Consider the following 12,959-nt stretch of genomic DNA (forward strand, 5'->3'; position numbering starts at 1 on the left):
CATAAGGAAAATTTTAGCTGTTTCATAACGTTTCACATAACTGTAAAACATTTTATTTTTATAAAGACTTTTTCATAAAACAAAGATAACACTAAAGTAGTATTACAAAGCTATTTTCTAAATCATTGACAAAGAACTGGAAGTGTTTAACAGATTAATTCATAAAAGTGGCAGGAGGAAGGACTCTTCCTTTTGTAAATCTGCAAGAGGACACACAAAGGTATAGAGGGGCATGGGTTTTTCTTTCAAAACGTTTAAAATCAAGTGACACATTAAACAGTACAGACGTGGATTCATAGGATGGTACAAATTCTAGGACTGCATTTCTCTACACTACCTCAAACAGTGCAACAGTGATTCAGTGTAAATCTCTACAGTGTTTCATTGATTCAATACTTGTGTTCAAGTATGTGTCCATGAGAATGATCAAAATCCCTACTTAGCTATTTTAATTTTCTTGTTTATAAAAGGTTATAAGTTACAGTAGATTATCCCCAACAGTATGTTTCTAAATCATATGAACTGATTTCACAATACATTCTGTAATAACCTGTTCAATAATGTTAGCTTACTCACCTCAACATCTGTTGCAAAATACACAAGATCATTCTGACTCTGAATGCCAAAAATATAATAAAATTAAAAAAGGCTTTATTTCCATATACAACAAAACTATTCAGCTAAATTAAAATAAATTCAAGATAACATGGTGTCTTTTTTTGGCAACAGAGAGATGATCCTACTGAAAATAAACATTTAAAATACTAGTTACTATTCTTTAAAAAAATCTAATAAATGTATCCAAAATTGTTCATATAAAAATTAATTATGCAAACCTCAGAGGATAAAACAAGTTGGCTGTCTAACCAAAACAATTAAGAACGTCTGGCAGGCAAAAATAAATTAATTTGATTAAATTATATGTAATCTGATAATATTTGGTCTGAAGAAGCGTGCATGTGTGTGTACGCGTATGTGCTTGTGTGTGTGTAAATCTGTGTGTGTTTATAAATAATAACATTGCAAAGAGCTGAGAGCCAGCCAGCCTGACAGAGGTCAACTCTTTTGTTGCATCTTTTGCGCATAGAAGTCCCTGCATGTCTCACAGCAACGCTGGTACCATCTCATGTCTTGACACAGGTTCTTTTCTCGTATCACCCTGCAGTACACAGGCCACTGGTCTCCCAGGCACTTGAACGTTAAAGCAGCTGTGAAAAAATAACAATGAAAATAAAAATTAAATACATGTAACTTTTACATTTATTAGGGAAGAATCAGGTAACAAAATGGACAATGATACCAGAAGTATATTCATGGTAGGGAAAGGAGGGTAGATTTACATTTTCAACAAAAACAGAAAGACCAAAAATCCTCTCGCTTTCAGTATTTTCAACAGTTGAATTTTTTAGGGCAAGCTTGATGTATCACTTACATTAAGTCACGTTGAAACTGATGCGTGCATGTCATGCACCTACCTCCTCACAAGACAGTTAAGACCACATTTCTGCAGAGATGAACCCAGCTCTGCTGAAGATGGGTTCAAGGCCATGCAGGGGCTGCAGAGCGAAGCTACAAGCTGCAGTAGTTTCAGTTGAAGCTGAACTCAGATGGAAGTTGTAACTGGAAAAATTGGAAGCCTCAGCTTGAATAATACCAGAATGTGGTTATCAGGGAAATGTACAAGTGGAAAGGCTTCTATCCGTGGCAGTCAGGAAAATGCAGGGACATACTGGGTTTATATGGCAAGGGTTTGGTAGCAGGAGGCTGCAGGGGTGGCCTCTGTGAGCAGAGTTCCCATGGTAGATAAGGACCAGTTTTAGATGGGGACCTGCCGCTGGCCAGAGCCAACTCAGGGAGTGACTCTGATAGGGCCTCTGGGAGAGATAATTTAAGAAAGAGGGGAAAAAATAAAAATGCTGCACAATCACAGCTGGGAGAGAGGAGCGAGAAGCAGCCCTGCAGCCCCCAGCTCAGTGCAACAGGAGGAGGGCAGGAGGGGCTGCAGGCACAGGGCAGCAGCAGTTCCCCTGCGGGCTGTGCAGGGAGAGGCCCCTGGTGGAGCAGGCTGTCCCCCCTGCAGCCCATGGGTCCCACATGGAGCAGATCTCCACGCTGCAGCCCCCCCATGGGTGGAGGAGCCCCCAGTGGAGCAGGTGGATGTGGCCTGGAGGAGGCTGCGGCCCATGGAGAGCCCCCGCAGGAGCAAGCCCCGGGCTGGAGCTGCAGCCCGTGGAGAGGAGCCCACGCAGGAGCAGGGGGTCTGGGGGGAGCTGCCGCCCACCTGTGGGGGACCTGTGCTCCTGGGGGATGGATGGATGGACCCCGTGGGACGGAGCCATGTGGGAGCAGTGCTTGGAGAGCTGCTGCCTGTGGGCAGCCCCCGCAGGATCAGTTTGGGAAAGAAAATCAGTTCAGTAACTGTGAAGGAGCAGTTGAGACAAAGCATCATGAACTGACCACAGCCCCCATTCCCTGTTCCTCTGTGCCATTTGGAGGAAGGAGTTAGAAGAAAGTGGATGGGGGGAAGGTGTTTTTATTTTGCTGTTAGTTCTCACTGCTCTAGCTTGTTAGTAATAGGTAATAAATTTCATTAATCTCCCTACACTGAGTCTGTTTTGCCTGTGACTAGAGTTGTTGAGTGATCTCCTTGTCCTTATCCCAACCCTTGAGCCATTTTCATCATTCCATTTGAGGAGGGGGAGTGAGAGAGCAGTTGTGGTGGAGCTCAGCAGCCCAGCAGAGTAAAACCACCACACAGGAATAAAGCATGGAGGCTGTTGCTGGTTTCCTAATTCAGCTTTTGTTCAGGAAATCAAGAATTTTTACTATGTTGTCAATGAATGGAGACTGAACAAAACTGCTTTCTGTCTGAATCTTTAAATACCAACTTCTTCATTAGAAGCCTTCTAAAATGATAAGAACATCATACAAACCTGAAAAACCACTCTCTGGGTTATTCTGCTAGTGTTATAACTATACGGTTCTCTCTAGCAATCATAAACATTCATATGCAGAAGCCTAATTTTTGGTTGTACAAAATATGCATATTTTCATGTCTATTCTCATTTTTCTTTTGAAGCCATCTTTTACTTCATACACCTGTTTCACTTACCAAGGCCTCTTACACTGCTTACACTGCTTACACTTAGAACAATTTTGGATATTTGCACACTGAGTTATTCAAACTAGTGCATACATGCAATTAATATGGGAAAACAGGTAAATATAGGGCAGAAAAGACACACACCACCCAAAAATCATCAAAAACTTTGAACTGAAAGAAGTCAATCATTTTAATAGAAGCAAAATTGAAACTGAGAGCATATTTTAAAATGAATAGAGACAGATGATGAAATCCATATCACTTTCCACCAGAGCTAAATTCCAAACCCAGAGGTACATGATACAACATGATAGGAAAGGAACTGGAGGCCAAAATGTTTAATATATGTAAGTGAAGCATAGTCTTATGAATTTTGAGATGTTAGTGTTTCCACTGGACTGGATTCTGACTACAGTAGCATGAGGTTGACCTGTGGATTACTAATAACTCATATAATCCGTTCTACAAGGACAACATAGCTCTTTGTTTTGTCTTCTTTTGTTTTGTGAATTTTACATTAAATCAGATTTTAACCAGTGTAAATATATTTTTTTCTCTGTAAAACTTTGTGGTTCATTTTACTCTGTGACACAAAGCTTCTTATACCTCACCAGGTGGATAGTGCCAATTAATGCAAAGAAGCCTATTGCTCCTGTGAGATCAGTTGAACAAAGAAGGATAAAATATGAGGGGCAGCTTTACAACAGTGAAATAGTAGAGGAGAGCTCTGTAAGCAACATCTGTCATCTCATCCAGCAAAATGAAATAATGACCACTACACAGAAATGTTTGAGGGTTAACAACTTCAAAGAGAAATACCCTTTGCTGACTCAAAGGAAGGATTACACACAGCCTGAAACATTAGACTTGCAGGAGTAATCCATTTGACAGGAGGGTTTATCTTAACAAGGGCTATGAAAATCATCTGGAAAGGGTATAGTGTCCTATAGCAAGCCCTTCAACAGTGCCCTAGTCATGATCAGGAAGCATGTACATGTACATTTTACAGAGTTAATGGCAAGGTCATCATCAACACCCCAGCAGGAAATGACAGTTAACAGAATTAACAGTTCAGTAGGTATGCATTAAAAATAAATAAATAACTCTTAAGATCAATAGACACATAAGTTCTTCCAGGAACGGCAAATCTCTTCATGTTAGCAATTTTCTTTCATATATCCTAATGCATCAGGCTTAGATTATAGACATCTGAACCAATGACAAGTGGAAAGAAATATTTGTATTGAGAAACCAGCGCCTCTTTAATCTCAAAAATATAATAAGAACATAGTTCGAAGAGTTTTTAAGAGAAAATCTGAGATTTTTTTTACTTTAGAAGTACTTGACAAAATTGAGTGGATAAAGAAATAAATTCTTAGCTCTAATATAAACATATTTTCATCTAGAATGTTTTGTGCCCATAATATGCAGTCTCATAATATGGTCCTTCCTTGGCTAACAAAACTCTTTACCATCGTGAGGTACAGTCTCTCATGTACATGTTGGAAAACTGAGGCACAGAGAGAAGTCTGAATAGAATTTTTATCTCCCAGGTCCCAGCCATATGCTTTTAAGTTGGCATCATCATTGCTCTACAGAGAAAGAACTAAACAGAAATTTCAAATAAGAATATGTCATTTTGGCTGCTTACCTAACCTGGGTGATGTTATTGTGTTAACATTAATTTTCTCATTGCAGGGATGGAGATGACAAGGTCTGTAGGCTGCAGGCTTTTCGGAGGAAAAACATTCATTGCCATGCCTTCCTGTGATCTTGTGCATACACTGGATGACTCGGGACTGCATTCCTTTGCCACAGGTAACAGAGCACTGGAACACACAGAAGACAGACATTCACTGGAAAGGTATTTTTGCCTGCAAAACATGAGGTGAAATGCTAGTCCAGCTGAAGTCAATGGCTGTTACTTCAGTTATCAGCAATCTGAGATTTCTGCCTTCTATTCAGTAGCCTATATGAAAGTCAACTCCTATATGAAATAACAGACCAAAAGGAAATACCACTGAAGTAGTGTTTCCGTGTTTCCAGCACGCTGTGGCTGTCAAGGTCCACTTTGCAGAGCCAGTGATGAAACTGAAATGCAGCAACCTGGATGAAAGGAGCAAGGGCCATTCTCCTGTATTTGTCTTCTAATTTACTTTAATAATGGAAGTGAGAGTGATGGAACAAACAACAATGCTGATGCAGAGAAGCATTTTGAAATAATCCATTACTCCTGTCAGTGCAAACTGTCCTTTCCACTGAGAAGTTTAGAGTGTTTGCCTCCTCCTCCTGCCTTTGCTTTCGGTCTCCATGTTTTCATGTGTGTCCGACAAATAAAACCCATGCAATCCGTGACTGGCTGCTTGGTGTTCAATCAGCCTTCCCATCTTATTGCCACAAGGAATGAAGTGAGAAAACAGCTAAGTCATAATGTTCTACTTTTATCACAGTAACATAACAAATTAAAATGAAAACTTGGGCAATGTTTTACAAATGCATAAAAAACCTGTTCTGAGCAAATAAATTACACCTTTTCCCCTTCACTGACTTTTTATGCACAAAATTTAATGGGGCTTGAAGTGACATATGTTCCATTGCTTTAATTAAAAATTCATTGAAAAGAAAATTATGTTGCAATTTGCTCTTATGTGCTAGTGGTTTTCACTCACACATCGACACATTTCATTCAGTTTTGGAGAAATTTACAATACAGAACATCTTCAAGTATTCATCAACCTCTTGCAATGAATGGCATAAGCACTAGCTGAAAATTTATACCACTACACCCACATAATCCTGATAACATTTTTTTTTTCTAAAAAAAAATCTCAATTTTGTAAATATTTACAAAACATTTCCTTGGGATGCTTCATGATACAGCAGGAAAAAATACTTAAATAAAGGACAAAGACAAGGAGAGGAACAGCAACCTATAACAACAAAGGTTTCCCAACCAGCCTCTCTCGAGATGGAGATGTAGACTTTATCAAGCCTTCAAAGAAAGAAAAAAATTTGAATGTAGGAAGCACTGAAGTGTTTTATACCCTTTCCTTTTGTCAGTTATGTGCTTTTGGGTGACATTTTAAGCACTGTTACTAGGAGAAGATTTACACATTCCAAATGGGAAACAAGGGGGCGCCAGGGGAGTTAGATTCATGTTTCATACCGAAAGAGGTACAAAAGACTAGGATACATATTTAAAGAGTGTTTTCAGAAAGGACTAATAACATCGAAAGCACATTTCAGCTTGTAGCCACATGAAATAGCATTCTGTAGATGCAGTAAGTTGACTTGATTTTGCTCCTCAGTGATGTACATCAGGAGTAGCTCCACTAAGTCAATAAAGTTTCTGTAATTATTTGCAAAGTTAATCAGATACAATCTGCACAGTTCAAGGCTTGCAAAGACATTCAGTTAGGAAAACACTATTATCTGTTCAATACAAACCATCACTTAGCAAATGAACCAATATGCCGATTACAGAACAAAATCCAGCTAGTACTGAAGTCTTCCACACGCAGAAGTCTCTCATCAACTTTGAATTTAGTATACTGGTTTTACACTGCATGAAAAGAAGACTCTTAATTCCTTTTCCTGAATTCTCTACCTTTTTCCAGTGCAGCTAAAAATACTGTGACTTCCTATAATGGCCAACATTATACACATGACAAACATGCATAATTACAGATACCCCAAATTTAATTGTCAGCAGCAGCCAGAACACTGATTTTTTCATCTTGCCAAAATTCCATCCACTTCATGGATTCCTCTCTCCATTCTTCAGATAGGTAGCATGTGGGGAGGATGTAAATTTGTTTTTGTTCCTGGAAGATCAGGAATATGGTCAGAAATGCCTTAAAGATGTTATGTGATTGGTATATATTTCTCAAATTGCATTTCTTCCCAAAACATTCTGGTCACCCTGCCACAGATAGAGGCCAGGAATGAGGCCAGGAAGCTACCAAAGTGCATTATCTCCATAGAAGGACCTGTGAACGCACTGGCTGTCTCACAGCCTGCTTGTGTACAGACTTTCCAGATGAGGGGCAAGCTGGGAGATTTCCTTGTGGAGAGCACTCTGGCTGCAGCCACATCTTATTTATATCAAATGAGCACCAACCTGAAAGATTCTACTGATTGCAATGCATCTGAGACAATACTCAATGAGTAGACAGTTCTTTCTCAGGTAACCAATGTGTAAACCCTTAATATCTACACAGAAATTGGCAAGATTTTGGCATTAAAATCTTAATTGGCAAATTAACTTCCCTTTAATGACTGAGCTGCTGCTAACTTTCCTGGGATATTTCAAAGAGCTCTATGAAGCATTACACTGTGTTTTGTTGGTGGTGGTGGTGTTTGGTTGTTGTTGTTGTTGTTTTTAATCAAAAAAATGTATACAGCTTCCAAACAATTCATTTTGTGTTGCATGACCTACACGCTATCATCCATCATTTAGAGGAGGAAAACAATGCTGAACGATACTAAAATGATACGTTTCAGTTCATATGGGAAGTATGTGGCAAAGCAAGAAATAAGACATTTCCCTTCACCTTCCCTCCCCTTTTATCTACTTTTCACAGAAGTGTCTAACTTTGTATTTATTCATATTTTATAAAACTGAGAGCTTTTATTAAATTTTGAAAGATGTTCAGTGAGAACTGTGAAGAGAAAGGGCTGCAATCCAAAACATTCAAATTCAGTCCCATTAGTTTAGTCTACCCTGGTCACATATCAGAAGAAGCAGTGCTGTCTGACTTCAGAATTAACAGTTCTATTAATTGGAAGCCAGAAAAAAATGAGAAGAAAATCACTTTACCATAGCTATATTATCTCATGTTCAAAGTAATGTGAAATTTAATATCTAATAAAAACATTTACACATGGGACACATACAGAAAAAAAATAAATATTTCTAGTCATTTTAAAAGCAACTGGAAATAAAATGAAAAATTTCAGACATAACATCTTATTTGCATAAAAGTAGGGAAAACACACTTCAGGTATGGCATTTGCTAGTGACACACACGAACTGAGATTGCGTGTCTCCATGAAGTATCCTGACATGTAAATGAATTTGTACTACATACATACCAGCCAGCTGCTGGGATAACTGAGAGCAGCAAATGACTATTGGAGGATAAAAGGCATCCACAACATTTTTTCTTTATGGCTCTGAAAACGTATAGACTTGTTCCATCTTCTCCAGAATACACCTCAATTTCTGCAAACCAGCTAGATACAACACAGAGCAACAACTCTGATCCTCATTACAATACTCACTCTACTGCATGAACATCTTTACATCTAGCTCTGTACACTAATGCCTCTTAACTTTGCCTCACTTTTGGATTTTTCTCACTGAAAATGTTTGCCCAGAGTGAAATACTGTTCAGTGGATGTGCAGGTATCACATTTTAGGTAGCACTGCTAGTATGTAGTCAAAGCTACACAGCTTCTGTATACTTGTGCGGTTTCCAAGTTTAAAACTAACAAGATTTTCAATTTACAACCGTACTTTCACCTTCACATACTATGCTATGAATTTAATCATAAAGCAGTCCATCTGACAAAACTGAATATATTTTCCACAATTTTAAATATATATATATATATATATATATATATATATATGTAGTGTAAAGCTTATGTACATAAAATTTGCAGAAAATGGCCACTCCAAACAAATCCATAGCAACTTGCTACGGATCCAGGAGATCTTCGATTAGTTTCAACCCACAAGTTTTGTGACTAGGGAATGGAGAATGTTTTTCTAGAGCTCTTCTCCCCACATCTCCCAAATGTCACACTTGCACATGCTACACTTTATTTTTGCGGTGGTTAATTACAGTTTAATTTTCACTGTTCAGATGACCTACATTTTAAGGCCATGTAACTGATTAGCAAAATTCCCGTAGGACAACTGTGCTTGTAGGTTTAGACTAAATGTTCTAATACGCAGCCGGAGGTTTTTTATGTGGCTGTTAATCTGTGCATTTTGGACACATTCCTAAAGGTACTGTAAAACCATTCAAGCAGCAAGACATGTAAAATATTCCTGTTAAAGATTACAAGAAAATCCTGGATAAATATAGTTAACAGACTTTTATATTATTATTATTTTTTTCTCTCAAATAAAATCTACCCACCCTATTTGAATTTTGTCCTACTTTTGAACTTCTTTTAGACATAATTTCAAGGACAGAAATCTAGGCGTTAAATATAACAATCCTTACACTTGGCATGCACACCAGTTACCCAAGATTCCTTCCTTCTGTTCCCTGCCAAAGATATATATTCTGGAGAGAATACATATTCCCATGGCCAACAGCTGAAGAAGGTGCTGTAATGCCTTAGTTGCTTCCAGCTGGCCTTCAAACGAAGTAGGAATTCCTAAATTAAGGGAAAAATTGTCACTGGCAGACAGTAATGGTCAAATTGCATCCTTCTTCCAAGACAACAGGCAATCACTGCAGAGGTCGATAGGATCCACAATGAAAAACCCAGTCTGTGGCAATATTAACAGAATTGACTTGGACAATTTATTTTCAAGAATAAGTGGATTGTTCAATAAAAGGGTTTTACAAGTCTAAGTAGCATTAAAAATGGAGAGAGATGTGCTCATAAGGAAACTCAGTGATGAGTTCTACTGGAAATTATTAGCAGAGCATTCCTAATCATTTATGTATAGGTTCATCAGTTCCAGCATTCAAGCAGTTTCAACCTTTTCATAAAGTGAGTGTAAAACAAGGGTAGCAAGCAATCAGATATTAGCAACAGGACTAGTATTTGCTTTCATGTCTGCAATTTTTTTGTGTACCTTTTGTTTTTATAAAGTTCACTTTTGAAGGCAGGTAGTAGGTAAGGTAGTGCATTTGTTTTCAATAAATGGAGTTTAACAATATTCTTATTTTTAAAGGTTACTAGATACAGTAAGTTATCTGCAGTTTACTTAATCTTTTTTTTTTTTTTTTAATAAGACCATTTGTGAATAGCACAACTAATAGGGACTAATAGATCCAAACATAAGATGAAGTCTGAGTTCTCCTATGCATCATTTCCAGGAAGGTCTTTATGCCTCTCTCATTTCTGACACACCCAACACCTCAGTATATGAACGCCAAATTTAAAATTCAGAACTTGTGCTAAGTTTAGCTGAAAAAAAACTGCTGTTGGTTTCTGCTAAGTTTAGCAAGCTTGAGCTGTCCTTACTTATTTTTATTTTTCTTTTTTTTCTCTATTTTTCTTTTTCTTTCAAGTTCTTCTTTCTTGAGTGTCAATTAATACTATGTAAATGTCAACTCTTATGTAAAAGACATAAGAGTTGAAAGGAAGACAGACAGCTAAAGTCCACATTTGATAAGCTGGGCTACAGACAAGATTTATATGTAGGAAGTCCTCATCACTTGGTCTAAAGAACCCGGATCTTTCTTTTCTGTTTCTATTTTTTTAACCATTGTTAGCTTCCAATAGAAATCAATTATATTTTTTCATGGAAAATGAGAAACTGCCTTTGGTAACAAGACAAGAAACAACTAAAAGTTTACAAGTAAGATTTGATTGTGGAATACGACGAGGAATTTGGTTTAACATGAATATTAAGGAAACAACAAAAAAAAATTGTTTTTGCTATGACAGCATATGAAAATTTCTCCCTTGACAATGCTCTAGACTGGCATTAATCGTTTACTCTGAATCAATAGTAGGGTTTGTCAGGCTTCAGTCTTAGCAGGCTCACTGGACTCAAGTCGGAAATATCAAATTCTTTGTCCACAGGTGACACCTAGGTTCAGTTCCCCCATTTCTTTTTAGATGAACTAGTTAAACATGATCACTCACTTCATGACTGAATAAGCCTGAGCATCCCAATGAATCTAGTCTCTTTTGTTAGGACAGTTATACTTACTAGTTTGTTCAGGAAGCCTGCTGAGATTCTTCCTCAAGGTATGCAACATTGGGTTAATTCACAAAATCCTGTATGTAATAGGGAATTTAGACTAGATAATGTTAGGGTACAACAAATCCTGTGAGAAAGATGAAAACTACTGGAGGGACAAGAACCTCTTCACATTCAGGGGTGATAAATACCACAATGTACTTACTGGTTATGCAAGAAGACCCTTGGATTTGGAAGGGGAAATCCCTTGCAAGGCTAAAGAGTTATTAATGTAGCACATAAGATAGGTTTGGATCCCTTTGGAACTAAGAAAAGAGAAAAACTGATTTTTTTGTTGTTGTTGTTGTTTGTTTTTTGTTTGTTTGTTTGATTTTTTCAGGTAAAGCTAGGCAGGTACATTTATCTTTAATCACAAATGTGATATACTTGCTAAATCAACTGAAGACCTTTTTAATTTATAGATATATAGGTTAAACATAAAATTATTTACATGCTTCTGAGTGAAGCATTAGTCTATTTTTGCAGTTCTATAAATTTTATTTTATTTATCTTTCATGTTTTTTAAAAGCAATAAACATACAAAGATGAAACCAAATTGTATTGGGTGTATGTGGCAAGGGTTTGGTAGCAGCGGGGCTGCAGGGGTGGCCTCTGTGAGCAGAGCCTAGCAGCTGCCCCACGTCAGAGCAGAGCCTGCTGGCTCCAAAAGGGACCCACTGTTGGCCAGAGCCACCAGCAATGCTGGGTGGGCCTTCTGGAGAGCAGATTGAAGGAAGGGGAAAAAAAAAAAATAAAAATGCTGTGCAGCACAGCAGCAGAGAGGAATGAGAAAATGGGAGAGAACCATCCCTCTGCAGCCCGCCAGGTCAGTTCAGCAGGAGAGCAGGAGGTGCTCCACGCACAGAGCAGCAGTTTCCCTGCGCCCTGTGGAGAGGCCCCTGGTGCAGCAGGCCGTCCCTCTGCAGCCCATGAGCACATGAGCAGATCTCCATGCTGCAGCCTTACCTTAACCCTTGAGCCCTTTTCATTATATTTTCTTCCCCTCTTCCATTGAGAAGGGGGATTCAGAGACCAGTGTGGTGCAGTTTAGTTGCCCATAAGGGTGAAACCACCACAAATGTTTAACTTCGTTTTTGATAAGATAGATCTGTGATATCTGTGATACTCTTACATGAGAGAAGTGAAAGCTAACCATATGAGAAGCATTTTTTAAGGATCTTTGCTCTTCTGTCAATGAAACAAGCAACTCCAGTGAACAGCACTTTTACAGAACTAGTAAATTGTTGTCAATACATTTCAAAGAATCACAGAATTGAAGGGGCCGGAAGGGACCTTGAAATATCATTGGGTCCAACCCCCCTGCCAAAGCAGGTTCCTTAGAGCAGGCTACCCAGGTAGGTGTCCAGACAGGCCTTGAATATCTCCAGAGAAGGAGGCTCTACAACCTCCCTGGGCAGCCTGTTCCAGTGCTCCATCACCCTCACTGTGAAGAAATTCTTTTGCATGTTGGTGCGGAACTTCCTGTGCTCTATCTTGTGACCTTGTCCTGTCCCCGCAAGGAGTAATTGTCACAAGATATGGATATTTTAACAATTTACAGATATTTTAACAATTCTATAGGTACTGTATATTTGTCTGAGACTATATGTTATTTTTAAAGGATGTCAGAGAAGAAACTGGAAGAATACAGTTATCTGTATGAGCTGCGTGATAAAACTGGTTATACAGATGATTATACAAAACTGTTTAAGAGGACTCACCCTCTGTGCATTAGACTAAATTTTGTGTTGCCAACACCTGGTAAAAACTAATTTCTGTAGCATATTGTATATATTACTGCTATTAATGTGTAGTCGTAAATAAGACATTATTACATCTCAGACTTTCACGTTAGATATGGCAGTTTCATAGAAGAAAACCTTCCATTGATTTTAACTATTAAACAGCCAAACGAGAATA

At 38.3% G+C, this 12,959-nt stretch overlaps 1 protein-coding gene across 1 annotated transcript in view; it reads right to left on the minus strand.

The window, feature by feature from the left end:
- Positions 1-860: 860 nt before the first annotated feature.
- The window catches only part of ADAMTS19 (ADAM metallopeptidase with thrombospondin type 1 motif 19), a gene marked incomplete at its 5' end in the record, with an annotated part of 160,394 nt that continues 148,295 nt past the window's right edge, over positions 861-12,959 (minus strand). Inside the window, 2 exons of the mRNA XM_082784065.1 lie at positions 861-1,208; positions 4,755-4,932. Coding sequence (XP_082640191.1) covers positions 1,057-1,208; positions 4,755-4,932 — 330 coding nt within the window. The 3' untranslated portion in view covers positions 861-1,056. The remainder of the gene's footprint in view (positions 1,209-4,754; positions 4,933-12,959) is intronic.

The sequence above is a fragment of the Aythya marila genome (genome assembly GCF_965140915.1).
Source record: "Aythya marila genome assembly, chromosome: Z".
Classification (NCBI taxonomy): domain Eukaryota; kingdom Metazoa; phylum Chordata; class Aves; order Anseriformes; family Anatidae; genus Aythya; species Aythya marila.